The sequence below is a fragment of the Poromitra crassiceps genome (assembly GCF_964638095.1).
Source record: "Poromitra crassiceps genome assembly, chromosome: 20".
Classification (NCBI taxonomy): Eukaryota; Metazoa; Chordata; class Actinopteri; order Beryciformes; family Melamphaidae; genus Poromitra; species Poromitra crassiceps.
In genome coordinates, this window is record NC_139637.1 from 21,649,861 (window position 1) to 21,670,562 (window position 20,702).

The 20,702-nt window shown below is 45.4% G+C and overlaps 1 protein-coding gene across 1 annotated transcript in view; it reads left to right on the forward strand.

Moving 5' to 3' along the window:
- tshz2 (teashirt zinc finger homeobox 2) overlaps window positions 1-16,832 on the forward strand; it is a 56,412-nt gene extending 39,580 nt beyond the window's left edge. The window contains exon 2 of the mRNA XM_083656825.1: window positions 12,945-16,832. Within this exon, the coding sequence (XP_083512951.1) occupies window positions 12,945-16,111 (3,167 nt within the window). The 3' untranslated portion in view covers window positions 16,112-16,832. The remainder of the gene's footprint in view (window positions 1-12,944) is intronic.
- Window positions 16,833-20,702: the final 3,870 nt, after the last annotated feature.

Consider the following 20,702-nt stretch of genomic DNA (forward strand, 5'->3'; position numbering starts at 1 on the left):
TCTCTCTCCCTCTCTCTCCCTCCCTCCCCCCCTCTCTCTCTTCTCTCTCCCCTCTTGCTAATGTCTTTCCTAGAACTTGAACAAACAGGCTGTGTGCGTGTAGGACACATAAGACAGATGTTGAGGATTACTTTCACCTCATTGCTCTATTGTGTGCACTTTAAGAGCTCAGCTGATGTGGAATGCCACTCATGCAGCCTCTGTGCTCCTACAGGGTTTCTCCTGCTTATCAAAGTGCCATCTGCACTCAAGACACACAACAACACTATTATTAAGACCTGGAGAGAGAGAGATGTATTCAATGGTGTTTTTTTGGTTTTATTTTATTTTATTCCTTTATTTTATTCCTTTTTGTTGGGGATACCGATAACCGATATTAACATTGCTGTGATCGCCGATAACCAATATTTACTGATGTCGATAGGATCTGTATAAAAGAACAAGTTTCTATGAGAATCACATTTTGGACTGGAAAAACACACTGAGTTTGAAAAAGTAACGCCCGTAAATCATAGATTTACCGCATTGCTTCCTCTATGAAAATGATGGCCGATACCGATATTAACATAGCTGTTATTTTGCTCATCGGACGGATACCGATATACAGTATTACAAAAATGACTAGCATCGGCCGATACGATATGATTGCTGATATATATTCCATTTGAGGGGAAACAAATCACAAATTTATTATAATTATGCACACTAGGTGAAAACCAGCACACTAACCTATGTCACTGAAGTCTATCAATATTTATCTTAAATTGTTTTCTCCCCAAACATGTGTGTGTACATGCCCCCAACATTCTATTTGTTTTGGATAACATTCCACTAAAAAAATTAAGCTAGTCCCTCTCCGTGTGTGTGTGTGTGTGTGCACACGCACGCGTGTGTGTGGGTGTGTGTGTGCGCGCGCGCACGTGTGTGTGTGTGTTTACAGATGTAGAAACAAATAGGGCCAGGCCCACATTGATATTGTTGAGGGGTGACACTATCTTTCGCCGAGCAGCAGCACTTATCTAATCTGGCTGCTGTGGGAAACGCTTGCAGGAAGTGGCTACGGGACGGAACGGGACGGGGGCGCGGGGATACTGCATCTTTAATTACCATTGATATCGCAATAGAAGAAGAAGAAGAAGAGGGGGGGGTAGAGGAGGAGTGTAGCTGGGGGGAGGGGGGGGAGACAGGCGAGGGGGAGGGGGGGGGGGGGTGAGAGAGGGGGGGGAGAAGACCCGTGTTCACTTTTTAATTAAGGCTCTGTAGTGTAACTCGTCAATGTACATTATTGGAAGAATGAACGTCAATGCCATTGCTTTTTCTCCCCTCCTTTATCTCTGTCAATGATTCAAAGACATGATTTATGGTTCGTCTCCGTCTTTCAGGATCATCCATCAGGCGCCGGCTCTGCCGCAGCGCCACCCGTTGTAAATCATTCTGAAAGCCTGTCACTCATTTCCATTAACCGTTCCCTCTGTCGCTCGGGTCTCCGCCTCCCCTCAACCTCCTTTTTTCTCCCTCCCTCCCTCCCTCCCGCCCACCCCCCTCCTCCCTCCCTCCCTCCCTCCCTCCCTCCCTCTCTCGGTGCACCACCTACAGCCACGCGGGGGTATCAGTTCCGTTCCGCTGCTCCGACGTCCGCCTACCTTCTTTTCAATAAATTAACCACTTTCTCCCATGCAATGAATGAATGGGCTCTGCTGCACCTCGTCCTCGTCAGTCAGCAGCACCTACACTCCTCCTCCATTACGCTCGAGCAGCAGCGTTAGAAATGTCACGGCGCCGACGACGAGAAAATGTTTTTGTTGCACCGGCGTTCCAGGGGAGGTATTTGAGCGGCTCTGATGTGTTTGCAGTAATTTACTAATGAGCGTACTGTACGTTGTTGTCCTCCTCGCTTTGGGGGTTGTGACATTTGACCTTAGGGTCACCTTAGGGTCAGTGTTCTCAACCTTTTGTAACTTAAAGCCCGCCCCCTCCAGTGTATTTTGTCATTTTTAAGAAATGTCATGTGTTGGAGAGTGTGGAGAGAATTTAGAAGTTGTTGTAATACCTCCCTCAAGACCTAGGGGGCACTATCTGCAGTAAGATGCTCTAATCTAGCACTTCCTGGTGATAGAGCAGGTCTGAATGAGAGGATTCTAGGTCAGTCCCTTGAGTTGCAGAGAGGAGGAGGGGCTGATCCAGAGCTCTGTGACTTTGCTTTTGTAAATAAATCATTTTTATACTTTTTAACCTCTAGTTTATTGGTCTTTATTATGTTAGAATAGTCATTTTACCACATGAGTCCAAAAAAAGTAAAAAAATCAGCTGTTGGTAAAAACGGGGGATGACGTCAGACACAATAATGGTCCGGCGACTGACATATGAGAGACAGATAATACAGTACGGAGTGTAGACAGTAAATAGCTAGTGTTAGCCTCTGGCATTAGCTAGCTGTTGGCCATTAGCGACGTTTGTTAACTAAGTGTTCGGTGTTCGCCAGGCTCAAAACGCTGGCGGTAATAACTGTTAACCAGTTCAAGTCACGCTCTTTCCATAAAGCCCACCAGCTTTGATATCTGTTGTCCGCTTGTTGATATTATAACAATATTATGGCTTTCAAACGAACGCAGGTTTTTTTACGGAGATACGGGGAGACCGTCATGGCGGCATACTGTCTCGCAGAAGAGCGCTGCAGTCTCAGTCATTATGCTGCAGTAGCGGAACAAGCTATTAGCCTTCAGTTCTTATCAATCTAAGTTCTTTGGCGCAAATGGCGACGTGTGTTTGCTAATACAGCGCGCGCTCATGTACGTTTTCATAGAACACCAACGGTTATACAGGTAGAAAGACTGACTGGAGGCAGCCTTTAGGACCCAGGAGCTCTTAAAACTTATGTAGCTGACATGTCAGACGTGGCTGTCAAGCTAAGACTCAGCTAAGACATTCAGATATCTTGATGTGAGAGGTCAAGGGACGTGTTTGAAAACAGTCATGCCCATTTATGTTGGTCAAAGACTTTGCTGATTTTGGAGCCATTTTACCCCCACTTCCCAGTGAGCTAGCATAACATTGCTGGTACCTACATATTTGTCTGGATGTCTAGTTTTCGTCAATACCAGAAGAAGCTCCACTCTAGCTTAAAAACTCACCAGACCTTGTCAAACATGGACTCGCGGAGAACTAATTTTCTGAGCTTTGTGAGCTCTTAAAGTTGATCACTTGAAAATATTTCGCAGACCACTAGAGGGCAGCCAGTGGTTGAGGAACACCACCTTAGGGTAATTCGTCCAAAGTTGCATTCACAACAAAAGCCCATGTAACTAGGTTAGTCTATCTGCACGTTGTCTTTTGTACATTCATTCTGAGAAGAATTCAGCTGTAACCAGTTAAAATAAATAATCTGATCATCTTTACAATTCTTCCATGTAGTAAATCCAAGACGAAGTGGGGCAGCTCCTGTCACTAAATGGCATTGGTTTCCAGTAAATTCTCCTAGTAGTTTAATTCACACAGTCTTAACAATGACTGTAGTCTTTAACCAGTCTTTATAGGAATAGGTTTGAACAGAAATAATTGACTGAATGGGGGAGACTGTCAATCTCTTACAATGCGGTTGATGTGCTTACTCCGGGGGGGGGGGGGGGGGGGCACTGGCTCTCCCCCTTTTCTCCTTTCTAATCAACATCTCGATATCAACACCAGCAAGAATACCCACAAACAGCGAGAAAAAGCCCTGTTTTTGAGGGGAAACTTTTCAACTCTTGGGTGCCAACACATTTCACTATTTGGGCAGCCATTGTTCTCCGAATGGGCTGTCAAAGTGACAATGCGCGGCAGGCAAATCCAGAAAGTCTGCACTTTTCAGCAAACAGCGGGCCCTAATCATTTTTGCAGAGGACACTTGACAACAAATTTGCCATTAAAATGAATGTGAATAGGAGGAGGGGAGGGGAGGGGGGGGGAACCGGGGGGGTGTTTTTGAAGCATCTCTCCCTCCTCTCTTACTGTTGCTCGTCTTGTCCCACGGAGCTCCAGGTTTGGCGGGCTTTGCTTCTTCTTCTTCTTCTTCTTCTGCTTTATGCTGCTTGCCATGATGCAGCCTTTGGTCCCACTAGAGGCTTGACAGTATAGCACCACGCTTCAGCTGCGGATTTACTCTGTAGCCTCATTGTATTTAATGAAGGGAAGAAGTGGCAATCTACTATTAATGAACTTGGAATGCGAAAAAAATATATATAAATAAAAATGCCTCCCTTTGCTGAAAACTGCATAAAACTGCTCGTACGATGGAAAGCTTTGGCTGGAGCCTCTCCAGAATCTAATGAAAGATCCATACAGGGACAGAGCAGGAAGGGGGGGAGACTTTAGTGAAATGCACATTGTTTTAATACAACACACACACACACACACACACACACACACACACACGCACACGCACACGCACACACACACACACACACACACACACACACACACACACAGTCGTTTCCAGCTGTGCTATCATCAGATAGGCCCGACCTTGATGGAGGGGCTGTTGTTGTTTGAGGGGGGGGGGCCGGCGGGCGGCGTTTAGGGGTCGTGCAAAGTTTATGATGCAGGGGACCGTATGTATGTATGTGCTGCTGCTGTGTGTATATATACGTCCCCTAATCTCCAGGGGAAGACAAAGTGGGACAAGCTAGGCAGACCGACGGAGCGAGTTACACTGAAGGAGACTCACTGTCGTCGTCGTCGTCGGGGCTTGTTTTGATACTCGGCGGACGCTTCTAAATCATATCAAGCGATATATAAACATTACATACGTTAACGCGGGCGATGCTATCTGGGGAAAAAAACAATTTTGATCCCGCCCGGCGCGTAATTTGGTCAAATGCGGAAAACCAAATCATAATGACGATGGCGCAAATAGTCAAAAATAAAGAGGCAATGATTGAATTAGAATTGAAATGGTATTTATTTAGTTGGGTTAGTGGCGGTGGGGAGGGAGGGGGGTGGGGAAGGGGGGGCGGCGCGGAAAGCAAACAGCACGTCGTCAGACAAGTGTAGGTCATCATAACCTGAGCTCAGCGTCTCGTAAAGACGGAAACAAAAGACCTTATGTGTGCGAGGAGGCAGTGGTCCTGTAAACGATGGCCCACTTTCCTCCTCCAGCTGCCACGCAAACATTCCTGACTGACATTCAATCAGGGAAATCTGAACCCGGGCAAGATGGTCTTTTATTAGTACCGCCCTGTTTGCTTGACTGGTCAGCTCCAATATGCGAGCCGGGGTTCTTTTGAGTGGCGGTACTGTACCGATGACGGGCTCACTCCTCTCTCTCTGATAAGGGTGAACGAGGGGTAAACTGCTACTCTGCAGAAAGGAAGCATCAGACCCCATCATGTCTCCTCTCCTGGAGAGTCCGTGTCACGGGGGCTCTTCAGAACGCCAGTGACAGAAGAGAGAGAGAGAGAGAGAGAGAGAGAGAGAGCGCCACAGTGCCCAGGCGAGCCAGGCTGCTCCCGCCCCCCCCCCCCCCCCCCCCCCCCTTCCCGCGCCGCCTGCTCCCCCCCCCGCGCCGCCTGCTCCCCCCCCCTGCACGGTGCAAAAGATCCAGCCTGCACCGCTCCACCGACTGTGTCTCTGTAGCAGTCGGGGCACAAACCATTACCTGTACTCTGTGACAAATAGCAGTTGTAAGGTTCTCATACACATGCTTTACCAAAATACACTTTATTTACCTTTGTTTGTTAGCTGAATATGGTGAATAGTCATACTGTGTGTATGGTACAGTAGGTGATACATTTCAAAACAGGTGATTTAGTATCCACTAATTGTATAATTCCAGGTGTATTTGCTTGCTATTCATGTCTAATACAGCAACCAAAACAAACAGTAATACATATTAGATCACGACCGACATATTGGTCCACCGATATTATCGGCCGATAACCGATATATCATATCGGCCGATATGTTGGCCGATATTGCCGATACTTTTTTTATTTTGTATCTTTTTTCTTAACTCAAGTTATATTTGATATTGGTTCTATTTGTGTTTTTTTGTGTATCTAGTTATTTATAATTATTAAATTCCCGGTGAAGTTTACCGTTTCATTGCATCAATGTCATTTTGGACTGTAAAATAATATCCTGCCTTCATTAAGACACATCTTTGTCCAAGTGTTTGATATTTGAGGGATCATTGCAAAAGCAAAGTGTAATATAATGCGTGTATATATAATATAAGAATATCGGTCGATATAATATCGATATCAGAATTATTTTACTCCCTAATATCGGTATCGGCATTGGCCTCAGTTGGGGGATCGGGGGCCGGTGAGGATGGGAGAGTTGTGTGTGAATTTGTCTGCTGATCCTGATATGGGGGGTCGGGAGCTGATATGGGGGGTCCTGATGGGGGGGGGGTCCTGATGGGGGGCCCTTTGGGGTGAGATGCGATGCCAGGCAGCTGCGTGCGATGCGGCGGCCGTGGCACGCTCAAAGTGATGACTGAGGTGCTGGAGTGCAGATTGCGATGCTCTCCCACCGCTCACTTCCAATTAGGCAGCGGGCCGAGTGATGCGTCTCGGAGCACGAGCTTCCAGGAGGCATCAAGAAGAGCAGCGCCGCTCCTCACTGACATCACACAGACTTCCTGGAGCGACGCAGGCCAACGTGATGTGGCTCAGTCCAAATTACCATTAGTGTTCATATAACATGCGGCTATACAGACTTTCAGAAATCCCCACATTTGTTTTCCGATATGAAAAATAACAATCCTGTATTTCAAAGTAAATGTACTAAAAAAGGCTGTAGCAAAGTGATAGATAGACTAAACTGTCTTTGGATATTTTGTGTGTTTATTTTGGACCGTGCATTCCAAAGTTCTCTGTGTTTTTAGTTAACAGAATGTTGGTCGTGAAAACATTTTTGATTAATTGCCATAATTATTGTGATCATTTTTGCCCAAATGAACAGCCAGATGGCAGGATATGGTGTCATATTTGTGATCCTATCGTATTAATCTGGCTCTCGGTCCATCTGAGCACGTTGCGCCATTTGCTCTGTTCGCAATCTGTCTTCAAGTTGTCCACGTCTTCCTCGGGATGTGAAATTCTATTTGATTATATTAGGCTATTAAATATTTAAGTTGAGGGTGTACGAAAGCCTAGGCATTTATCTGCATGAATAGCCTGTGTTTAGTGAAGGAAGTAATGCACTTTAAGTAACATCTCCTTCATGCATACAAAAATTAACACTAATCTTTCCGTCTGGTGATTTTGGAGTAGAACCCTCAGAAAGGTCCAGTCAAACCTCTTTGTGGAGGTACGGCGCTGCTATGAATCTATCTCATCTATGGATTATATTGTTAGGGAAAAAATCCATAGTAAATATTAACAGGCCCCACGATACGTTACATCACAATATTTAGTGACGATACGATTTTGTGATATGCTGCGTATTGTGATAACATATATTACAATATATTTGTGATTTATTACCTTTTTTCAACTGCAGATTATGTCCCCCAAAGGAAAACTCATAGGCAGGACATAGGGGTGTGATTCACCAGAGGCCCCACGATACGAGATTTTCACAATACTTAGGTCACGATATGATATTATTGCGATTTTAAAAGTTTGATACATGGCTTCCGTGTATCGATACAATATTGCAAAATATCGCAATGCTATGCTGTATCGACCCCCCACCCCCCCAACCCCTATACTAAATACGTGATATTTTGGGGTCGGTTACGGTTGCTGTGTATCTCTGCATAGTTGCCAAGTCTGCAAAGTCGTTCATCTCTTTAAGCCCATTCAAGAGTGTTGAAATACAATAATGGGTCACGTGGGAGGGAACGCACTCTCACACACATTCCTATTTAAAAAGGCAGTCAGAAACTATTTCACTCTGCGATATCAATTAACCCCGAGACACGTTTTGTCAAAGGCAGCAGCTTGGATCTGATGGCTCTCTCTTCATTCTAGCAGTGTCCTTGGGCCCTTCGAGGAGACGCGCTGTTTCCTGTCAAGGAACAACGAAGAGGGAGGTGTTTACAGATCCTTACAGATCGCCTGCAGGCCTCGGAATTAGTGCCTCGCCCCGTTCCTCGTGTGATCTAGTCGAGAATCAACGGCGCACGATGTCGTCACAGACGCTCCATCCTGGAGGTCTGACAGTTGGATCTGTCTGATCTTGACGTACAGTACGGCTCACCTGACTCCCAGTCAGATATCACTGTCAAAAAATTAAACCCTTGTGGGCGCATGTGTCTCACTCTAATGAGAGATCACTGAAGCTATCGCGTTACGGTGACTTGTGTAAACACCACCCTCTTATTTGCAACAAAGGAACTACACCCCCTTTGTTTGAAATAACGATTTGCAACACCCCACCCACCCACCACCACCACCACAACCGCGTTTTGATTGGCGTCCCACACCTATTTATAACCTTACAGATGAGCAGCATAGTGACTATATTCTAAAAATCTACAGTGACAACTAATTGGCTTACGTTGCGGCGACGTACATGTGTGTGAAAACAGGAAGTGGGGGGGGGGGGAACCGGTGACAGATCCTGCAGGAGACTGTTCAGTGGTTCTGACCCCGCGCGTTGTTAACGCCTGCTCTCTGTCTATACAGCAGTGCTCTCTGTCTATACAGCAGTGCTCTCTGTCTATACAGCAGGGCGGCCTGCTCTCCTCTCCTTTTCCTTTTTTCCCCTCCCTTTACATGGCATAAATCCGGGGGAGATGAAAATGTCATGGAGCAGGTTCATTTTGCAAAGAGGTTTTGATTGCCGTGCGCGTGTAATTGATTGTTCCAAGGACAGGGGGAAATCTAGAAATGTCATAACAGTCCTGCTTAGGTTGGTCCCACGGCATGGGGCAATCAATGAGAAGTAAAAAGAGATATTGATTTGTGCGAGCGGTCTAAAAAACTGTAGCTTGAGACAAGCTGGAGAGAGGAGAGGCACTGTGGGGGAAAAGTGGCAGAGACGTGCAGACCTGTCACTGGCACCTATGAATTACCCAATCTTTCCCTCTGAAGATAGTGTTACCTCGTCTACTCGCAAAGTCCTGCACCGGGGTATTGCAGCTGTCCATTAGCTAAGCCCCCTCAGGCTGCTAACTCTCTGTGGCTTGTCAGATTAATGCAGGAAATGTTGACCTTCCGAGGGGAGAGATGTTGATGCTCTCACCGTTACAAAAGTTTCTTACTGGGGCCGCGTTTGGAAACCGAAACGCCCGCTTTGCGCCGGGCGCACACACCTCGACAGTGATTGACACATTTTGACTAAGACTCACTTACATAAGGGGGGGGGGGGGGGGGGGGGGGGATTGTAGTCTATGAAGATATACAAACGCGTTTACGTTGACATGTTAAAGTCCACTCGTGAATATATTGTCATGTAAGCCCCCTTTAAGGATGAATCCAATTGGACGGGGCGGTGGCGGTGCTGTTGATGTAGCAGTAAAACGTAATCTACGACAGTGTTGCCTATGCGGTTAGCCGGGGCTCTCGAGGAGATGTAGCGGGGGGGGGGGGACGGGGGGAGGAGGAGAAAAAAAGCCTTTTGGCTCAGAAACGGCCTGCTGCTTCTGTAAAGCCAGGGCGCCCGGCGATGCCAAGAGTCTGTTCGAACGGATAAATGTTATAAACACTTCGGGGGCCTGATTTACGACGGACACCTCAGGTTTTTTGACCTATGCATATCTCCGTCTGAAGAGATAAATTTGCCAGTGACACAGATTGGAGGCTTTACAGCGGTTTATGACATGCTAAATCTCCGGCCTGGCGTGCCAGCCTCTTGTTTTGTACGGCTAGTTAGGCCTGATGTTGCCTCCCCCCCTGGACGGAAATTTCCATAGCGGGCACTTTTCCCCCGTTTTTACAACCCGTGGAGGAAGAAGAGTGTCCCAAGATCAACTTAAGTGTGCGGTGCTCTTTCGGAGTGAGTACGCTATGTGGCTCAAGTTCCTGTCCTTCCATCGCTCTCCTGCTCCACATAACGGCCCGCAGTGTTCTCGATCTTGTTTTTTCGTCGTAGTAGTGCGTCGTCTCTTAGGTTATACCATCCTGCGTATATATAAGTGTCTGTGACCTTGAAGGTGATCTTGTTTTAAAGAGCGATGCCGCTTTGGCATAGATAGATACAGTGCCGTGGTTGGTAGGGCTGCCTGGCAAAGAGCGCTTACACGTGGTGGTGCGTGGTGGAGCGGGGTTGTTGGACGTGCCGTGCGGGTATCTGGGAGTGAGCCCTGCCAAAAGGTTAATTGGCGCCTCTGGATGTGTGTTACTCGGGGGCATCTGATAGAAAGGCATAGAACAGCAGGAGAGGCAGCTGCTAATCTCAATTTCATCCTCTAATACTAAGATAAGACACATATGTAGACATGGATATTTGATAGAACTACTGTTCAGGGGTTATTTCCTGAAATGTCTTCTTCTGGGATTTTTAATTGAATTTATTTATTTTACTTTTTTTTTTTTTTTTTTACTATTATTGTAGGTGAAACTGAATCACATACATTGGTGGGTTTTGAATAACATAAAATATGTAGGAAATAGCCTTTCGTCTGTGTTGTATATATACTATAGGAACGAGTCGTTGCCATTTAACCATCACTGGACTAGAAAAATGCTCATCTCCCCACTTTTGCGTCCGCGCGCGCGCCCGTACCGATCTGTCAGTCTAGCGAAGACTTTGAAAAGAGAAGACATCACTTGGAAGCTTGTCATGGCCCATGGTGTTCTCCTTTCACTGTGAATACTATATATAAAGACTATCAATAAAACATGCCTCTGTACTCTGACAACTCTTCCCCCCTCCACATCAAGGCTGTTTTGGAGGCCATCACTGATCTCGGTTGGCCAATCAAAGCATCTCTCTTGCGCTGGATCAAGGTCACGCCACGTTGGGGATCACGCAGGGGTGTGCGCGGCCTCTTGTGTTTCGCGGGGGCCCCCCGTTCTCGGTTTGTTTTGCAAAGTCCGAGTCCCATCTCCATCTCCGTCCATTAGCTGGCAAGCAATTCATCTCCAGGCCTCTTGAGGCAGTTGTGAAATATTGATACAAATAAAAAGTCTTATTTTCAGAAGGCGAAGAAGGAAGACGTTATTCTGCGGGCCGGCCCGGTGTGGATCTCTTGAGTGCTCAACTCCAGCCATCCCCCTCACGGAGTGCCCTCTATTCAAAAGAGAAATATTAACCACATGAAATGCATAAGTGCCCTGGACAGGGCTGTTATGTCCCATTCAATATTTAACTCCGAGCACATCTGCCCGCGCCGCTCCCAAAATGCACATTTTCCAACATGACTGCGAGGCGGAAAATATCCCCTGATATGTGACAACACTGACAAACTGCATTTATTGCAGGATGTCATTCGCCAGATAGGCTAACATTGTTGTGATAGTGTTGATGCGGTGGTTAGATTGAACATAATTCGAAACAGTTATTGGTAGAAAGAACAATTTATTTTTACATAGCTGTGCTGATATGAGGTCGAGCGCGTCTTCCATCCAGCCCCATGAAGAGAAAAAAACCCAGTATGCTGAATCAGAGTTTCCGCTAATTGGATGATGGGAAATGTGTCAATTAGAAATACTGTTGTTTAATTATCTGTTAATTGAAGCAATAATGTTTGTGCTCTATGAGTTGGGAGAATGAACAGGTGAATAATGAAAGAAGTAATTGCTGTTTATGAGAGTGTCAAGGAAAATATAATGACATGACAGATTGCCAGTAATCTCTTGAAATTTTGTTATAATTGTCGAGCTTTAATACTGATAATTAAATCCGTTTTTCCACCAGCATGATCAACATCTGCATCACCGCCACCGTTTGCATTTTAAACATCTTTTATTTTATTTTGCTGTCTAAAAAAAACAAAACTGTTTTCCTACGTTGACTTACTAAACATTGAGACGTTTTAATATGTTTGCTTCATCCTACTGCTGATATGTCGCAAAGTAATGCCCTCTCATCGTCGTCGTCGTCGTCTGGCTTTTTAATTTATTGATAGAGCACTTGTGTGGGGGATATTAGACTATCTCTGTTTGTGGCTAAGCCATTGCTCAAATGTGCAAAATTAGAGTACCATCAAGGAAGATGAGATATGGCCCCAAAAAAACGAAAGCTCACATTTTCATTACAGTTTTTTCACACGCCCATAATCACTGTGGAATAGGTCATTTGCAATAACACTTAGCGAGCCCCCAGAAGAATCAATCGCCTTTTGTCACTCATTGGTCAGTGATTGTTGTAAACATCTCAAAGTGGGGCCCGGAGAAGCCTTGGACACAGCACTAAGTCAATGGCCTGTCGTGAATCACATGGTGCCGTTACACCAGCAGGCAGCAGCAGCTCTGTTAGTAAAGACATTATGTCCAGCCCCATACTGTTGCTGCACCTCTCAAAGGCACAAAAGAGGCACCGGCATATTGTCTCGGAGTGGCCTCTGTGACTCTAAAAATAAACATGTTATGTAGGTTGCCTGAATATTATACCACCTTGGAAATTAATATGACAACTGCAAATATCAGTGTTTCTCAAAGTGGGGTCCCGGGGACCCCCCATGGGGTCATTGAGGGGGGTTCCAGAGGGTCCCCAGCAAAAAGAGGGGTCATTTATTTTCACTATAATCCCATCCATGAGTAACCCAATGATGGAATGTATGACTATTTTGGTCATGGGTTTCATACACTTTCTGTAATAAAACACTATACTGTAAAAGCAAAATTCTTATCAGATGGGGGACCTTGGGACAAGAATCTTATCAAATGGGGGTCCGTGCAGTGGTCTAACCTTTGTCAGTTTCGGTGTCCTTGACGTGTTTGAGAACATATATTATGTTTGCATTATACCCGATGAAAAAATAATAAACACAATGCTATTACTAAATTGATTAAATTGCATTGCTCTAAAAAGCATTCTTCTGTTATTAATTTTCGTCTCTCCTTCTTTTCTAGTGTACATGCCCGACGATGACAACGTTCTCCAGGAGTCCATCGGCGAGGAAGACGGCGAGAACGACCCTCAGAGTGAAGAGGAGTGCTCGGAGGAGAACGCCAGCCCCAAGCTGTCCGAGGACAAAGAGGGCGACAACAAGAGCACCAACACGTACAGCGACCACAATTCTCCCATCAGTGTCCTGTCCAATCACGAGGCAGAGCTGGAGTCCCGCCTCAGCGACGGCAGCGACAGACTCTCCGACTTCAAGACGTCGTCGCCGCTCGCCAACTTCAAGACCTCGTCGCCGCCCGAGAGCCAGAAGGACGAGGAGAGTCGCGGCCCCAAACACAAAGAGGACATGATGAACGGCAGCTTGGAGAAAATGAGGGCGGCCTACGCAAACTTTCTCTCCGACTCCTACTGGACGGGCCTCGGAATGGACTTGAAATTAGGCAAGAACGCCAGCAAAGCCAACTGCGACAGCACCAACGGGCCAAACGCCAAAACGACGGAATTCGACTGGCACCAGGACGCGCTCTCCAAGACCCTGCAGCAGACTCTCTCCCCGAGGCCCATGTCCAAACCCAACCTCTTCAGCTCGGTGCACCTGTACCGGCAGAGCAGCAAGGCGTGCGGCGGCGGCTCGGTGTTCACGGGCGCCAGCCGCTTCCGCTGCAAGGACTGCAGCGCCGCCTACGACACGCTGGTGGAGCTCACGGTCCACATGAGCAAGAGCGGACATTATCAGGACAACAACCACGGCGGCAGCAAACAGAGCAGCAATTCCTCCGCCTCGTCCTCGAAATCGAGGAAACGAAATCTGCAAGACATGGAGGGGAAAGAGGACGCGCAGAAGGTTTTGAAGTGCATGTTCTGCGGCCACTCTTTCGACTCGCTGCAGGATTTGAGCGTCCACATGATCAAAACGAAGCATTACCAAAAAGTGCCTTTAAAGGAGCCCATCCCCGTGCTGACGCCCAAACTGTTGCCGCCGGCGAAGAAGCGGCACTTTGAAGCGGCACGACCCTGCTCCCCCGACTCCACCACCGGGGTATCTGGCTACACCGAGGCGCAGCGGGCTGCCATTTCAAACGCTAACAACAATCGATACGGCTACCAGAACGGGGCGAGTTACACTTGGCAGTTTGAGACGTGCAAGTCTCAGATTCTGAAGTGCATGGAGTGCGGGAGCTCACACGATACCCTGCAGCAGCTCACCACGCACATGATGGTCACCGGACACTTCATCAAAGTCACCAACTCGGCGTCGAAGAAGGGTAAACAGTTAGCGCTTGACCCCTTGGCCATAGAGAAGATGCAGGTTTTAGCCGAGCCCACCGCCGCCGCCACCGCCTCCGCCGCCGCCGGTGAAATTGAGGGCGAGAAGGCGTCCCCGAAAAACCCGTCCCCCGGGAACGGCGAGAAGGACAGCCAGGGGGAAGGAGGCGGCACGTCGGATAAAATGGAGGACACCGACGTGAAAGAGGACAAGCAGGAGAGCGAGAATCAGAAGGCGGGCAATGGCGCTTTTAAGTACCCGTATCTCCGCGAGGAGGACCTCGAACAGGGCTCATCGGGTGGGGGAGGGGACATCCTGAAATCTTTAGCCAACACAGTGGCCTCGGCCATCAACAAGGCGCAGACGGGCACGCCGAGCTGGAGCGCCTATCCCAGCATCCACGCCGCCTACCAGCTCTCGGGGATCATCAAAAGCTCCCCCCTCTCCGTGTCTCCCTCCATTCAGCTAAAGCAGACGTTTAACCACAAGCTGAGGCCGATCGCCCCAAAGGGGAAGTTTCTCCACCACGGTGCGGCGGCGGCGGGAGGAGGAGGAGGAGCGGAGGCTCCCCGGGGACACCATCATCAAAATGCGGACATCAAAAAGGAAAAGGTGACGGGCAGCATTAGCGATGGTAAAGAAAGTCAGAATATTAAGTTTGATCTGCTGGAGAACGACGACAGCGATTGTCAGGATGATTCCTCCTCCTCTTCAAAGCTCGACGCAGACTGTGTGAGTGAGGGGAGCGAGGCCATCAAAGGGAAGTTGAGCCCACATTTCTCTGACAGAGGCAAGACACCGAGCCCCTCTGCCAGCAATGGACGCAGCAGCGCTGCTTCAGAGCTTCTCAATGACACTCCGGATCTACTCGCCATAAACCCTCTTAGTGCACTGCAGTCAGTTCTGAACAATCATCTGGGCAAAGCAAATAAGCCCAACAATTCAAGAGCGGATAAATTATCGGCGCGCACCCAGTCCATTTTCGCCGAGATTAACCGTAGCAGTGAGAAGCCAGCGGCACTGCTGGGAAACCCCATTAGAAACAGGCCCGATAATAATCCCTTCCTCTTTGTTAACGACGACCAGCCGATAGACTTGACAAAATCGAAACATCACAGCAAGCCCGGCTCCTCGCTGCTACAGCCGTCCGCGCCGATGCCCATGCAGAAATACGCCCTGTCCGACATCGCCGACATGGTCAAAGTTCTCCCGAAAGCCAGCACGCCCAAATCCTCCATGCCGTCGAGGATCCCCACCATGAAACTGGAATCGGACGTCAGGCGTTTCGAGGACGTGTCGGCCGACCTCTACTCTGTCCACAAGCGCAAAGGGCGACAGTCCAACTGGAACCCGCGCCACCTTCTCATCCTGCAGGCCCAGTTCGCCTCCAGCCTCTTCCAGACCTCCGAGGGGAAGTACCTGCTCTCGGACCTCGGCCCTCAGGAACGTATGCACATCTCCAAGTTCACTGGATTGTCCATGACCACCATAAGCCATTGGTTAGCAAACGTCAAATACCAACTGCGGAAGACCGGCGGGACCAAGTTTCTGAAGAACATGGACACCGGCCACCCGATGTTCTACTGTAACGACTGCGCGTCCCAGTTCAGGTCACCGCCGGCGTTCATCTCCCACCTGGAAACCCACCTGGGCTTCCTAATCAAAGACATGTGCAAAATGCCAGTGGAGCACCAGACGAAGGTGGAGGAGCCCGAACTGTCGAAGGCCCTCAGCGTCAGAGCCACAGAGCCACTAGTCACGGACGAGGACGTTGACTCCAAGTTCAGATGTAAGCTCTGCTGTAGGACATTTGCCAGTAACCACGCGGTCAAACTCCATTTGAGTAAAACTCACAGCAAATCGCCTGATAACCATTCACAATATGTGGAAATGGACAGGGAGTAGAGTTTTTCATATTATTGTCACTTTTTTTCCCCTCTCTTCTCTTTTCTAACACACGGGTCAGATATTTCATCCATTTTTCAATTAGCGTCGTGTTAGTGTGCATTATTATGACATTTAAAACATTTCATGGAGTACAACGACGACACACTGGTTAGAAATCGTATAAGGAAACACGAAAAGATACTTTTGCACCCCGCTCTCCAATGCATCACCAGTAATGAAATGTATTACTGCTTGAAGAAACATAAATGCTGATGTTTGCATGCAATAGCTCTGGCTATGACTACTATTTATTTGTATGATAATGTCAAGTTTCAATTGTATTTCAAAAACTTAAATAATTAATTAATTGTACTTTACGACTTCTGTGATACCTGTGATACACCTGCATAAACGTGCAGCTGTTAAAAACAGGTAGCCAGCCACGCGATACCACACACACACACACACACACACACACACAGAGAGAGAACTGTACAGTGTAATGCTATGTAAAGATGTTTTGTGTTGCAATGATAGAAGAGAAAAAAGCACTTTAATAAATGTTTAATCACAAGTTTAGACTCAGATTCTGTACATGACTCCAAAAAAAATATGTAGACAGTTTGAAAACAAGGATATCTCACTTGTAAATATATTTTAGAGGGGGAAAAGTGTGTTTCATGCTACAATGATAACAGCAAGACAAATGATACCTGCACCTTTTTTTACTTATTCAAATAAAGACTTAACATTTGATAACAGCTTGTAGTCATTTTATTCTGCAAGTCTATGTTTTTTCCTCCAAAGTAAGAACTTGAGCGTATGGCTCTAAATTATTGAGAAACCGATTTTCATGTTTAAAATATTTAGTTATACTGTACACACTTGACTCATTTGACTGAAGACAGAAAACAGACCTTTTGGATGTCTTATGTTATATTATGACACTCAAAACAATAAGTTTATACATTATACCAACACAAATCATACCCCCATATTTAATTTTTGCACCATCTATTTTACATGCAAATTTGTCAATTTCTTTTTTATAAAGGTAAAATGCTTATAAGACAAAGGACAACATCCTTAAAATACCATACACCACATTCTCTTTCTAACCATATGAATTTTAGATTCACCTCAAAGATATATCTTCCTGTCAGATTTTATTGCTTTCCTGTGCATGCCTCTGCTGTTGCTGCATGATGGTATCATAACAATTAAACATATTTCCTCCAGCTCTATTATTTCTAAGCTATTAAAAATAATTGCCTTCTAAATTCATAAACATTTTACGCAATCCGTCTCTTTTCAAGCAATCAAGTCCCTCAATTACCTCCACCCATCAAATCTCTGTTTTATAACGGCCAACTGACATTTGATGGCAAATGGGAAAAAGCACATGGGCACTGTGGTGATTTGAATACTGTGACACCAACTTGCCCCCTATTGTTGGAAATGAGCAGGCAATCACATTGTTCATCAGATGACTCCCCATAATGCAGTTAAAGTATTCAGCTATAATTTCTCCCTGCATTTTTAATTACTGTCAAAGACCACACACCTCAGTGAGCAGATTCAAGCGATAAATTATTTAGTGCCTTTCTTCACCAACGGATCTCTGATTGTCTGTATGGAGCCACTATGCTTCAGAACAGCAACTTATTCCAAACCCAAGCAAGCATTGTTCTTAAGATATGGCAACGCGTTATGAACACAAGATTAGAATATTCTTGATTGTTTGGCGTTTTCGAAAATTAAATGTGATATTCATTGTACTGTGTTAACGAAGGGGGATATATTGCTGTCTATGCTGCAGTGCTGCATTTCTCCACCTTTTCTGTCTTTTAGCCTTAAAAATATTCTCCACAACAATCGGCCTATATGTGGAGAAATCATTATTCCAAGCTAGGCTTGCATACATTTTGAGGATTCAGCACAACATGCTACAGAGTCACACAAGGCTAACCAAAGAAAAATGCTATCATCAGTGCAATCAGCAGAAGGAAATTAGTTGTCTCTGACCATAATTTGCTCTAATAAGTCAAAGTCGCTTTGGGATTTATCGTTGCTACACAGAAATGGCTATATGACTGTAATCCTAATTTAAAGCAACAGTTTGTAAGGTTAATATGATTCTTATCGTGCAACCGCCAATCATTTAAAGGTATACAAACTGTAGAGGGAGGAAATCAAACGAAATATCAGTAGTTTGCACTTTTCAAATATATAGCATGTAATATATATATATATGCATGTAAGACCAAATGCATCGGTTATTTAGCATTCATATACCTATCGCTAATGCATTGCAGGTAATTAAGCGAAATAAACCCATAATTCTTTTGATGCTCTATATATTAATTCATTTTGGATGTTTGCATATTAACACAGTTAATCGTACCGTATATCTAACACGTCAGGGCTAATTACAGAACACAGCCAGCTCTCTGTAATTACACATATGCACACACACGCTCTCGCACACACACACACACACACACACAATCTTGGCTATACAAAATTGATTGATTGATTTTGATTGATTTTATGCACACACACACACGCTTACTCACGCATGCTTGCACTCATGCACATGTGACGCACACAATCTTGATATGAAAAAATCAGTTCATGTTCCAGTTAGTGAATGAAGCTTACAATCAAGCTTCACAGTCCCTCTTATGAAGAAGAAGCTGAGACAATGATTCAGAAATAAACACAATGTTGACAGAAAGAAAATCCAAATCCAATGTCTTGCTTGTTTTGTGTTCAAGGAATCCCGCTTAAATGTACTGTGTCTAATGAATAGTAATCACCCATGATTCCCCCGTTGTTAATATTACCAAAATCGAGCAGAAATTGTTCAATTTTGAATAAACTAAGGTTTTCATGAATGTCATTCATTAGGCCTATCTGATACCAAACATCAGAAGTGCTTACAGTTTTGCACACATTTCCCCAGGCCCGGCTCTTTCTCGTTTCTTTCTAAAAACTCTTCTAATAGCTTAGTTGGAAAAATCAAATTATGCACATAAGTATACAATTGCATTGCAGACGCAGTGAAAACCCGACCTTAGCCAAATTGATGCCGGCTCGCATTTGCAAATCCTTTGTCAATCTGTCATTAAACATGCTATCAAATAATGATAAGTGTAGCAGGCTCCTTGGTTTGCACTGGCGTGCAGCATCTCGCTGATGTTGATGCGCTGTAATAAGGGTAAAATGCGCATGAGGATTTTGCCTGCTTGGATACACACAAAACATTTACAACGTTGGCTTGACTTTGCTTCGTCCTGTGCAAGACAAGCATGGCTTCATCTCCGCATCATCCGGCCTGTAAAGCAGAGAGAGGGGGGGAATGAGGGTTCAAAATGTTCATCACACAGTAATGACTAGCTCATGTGTTTAATGAAGGGCTGTAGAACTTATAGATATAATGACCCACATCCAAACTCCTCGTTCCATCCGTTCTCTTTCCAAAGTCCTCAGATGATTATGTCCCTCTGAGAGAAATAGCCCAGAAAGAGCGTTTACATCTCCCTGCTCCTTTTGTCAGCTATCACAGCACTTCAGTGTCCCTATAGTTTTACTGTTACAGATACAGTGAGCGGGTATGGTTTTCAAAAGAATGGGAAGCAGATACTTTGATTAGACCAGATATTAGGGCTGGGCGATATGGACCAAAAAAAATCATATCTCGATATTTTTAGGCTGAATGGCGATACACGATTGTATACCTCAATTTCAATATTTCAATCATGAGAGACCAGTGGGTACAATTTGACAAGCAAGCTTTATTCACAAATAGCATCGCAACTAATGATGACCCTCTTCTTGTGGTGAGAGAGGAGGGCATCTGCTCAGTCTAGGATGGAGAACTACAACTTGCAAATTGGGCTGATCAGTTGCAAGGCAAAGCCACATGTGAGATGTCACAAGCACTTTTATCAAAACAAGATAGAGCTGGGCGATATGAACAAAATCAAATATCACAATATTTATTTTTTGACCAAATACCTCAATATTGATATTGCGACATTATATGTAGGGATGACCATTGGTGCTTTCACAAAATGTTTACACAATGAGATTTTTTTATGAATAATCATCAATAATGTGGATATGATGACTAAGTGGGTGAAATCAAATAAGTGAACAGCTAGAATAGTCTCGCGAGTTTAGAAAATAACATCACTTTACTGTAATGCAGCCAACAACACTTATTATGCCATATTACAATATCAGAAATCTAAGATGATATCAGTCTCATATCACAATATCGATATAATATTGATATATTATTACCCAGCCCTACCAGGTAATAGTATTTAGTAGAAATTATGCACTCTATGGCAGTGGTTCTCTCATTTTTTTTCACATGAGGGACCCCTAAACTGACAAAAATTAGACCATGGACCCCCATTTGATAGGATTTTGTCCCACGGTCCCCCATATGATAATTAGATTGATGCTTTTAGATGTTTTATTACAGAAAGTGTATAAAACCCATGACCAAAATAGTCATTGTGTTACTTATGAATGGAATTACAGCGAAAATAAATAACCCCCCTTTTGGCTGGGGACCCCCTGGAACCTCCTCAAGGAC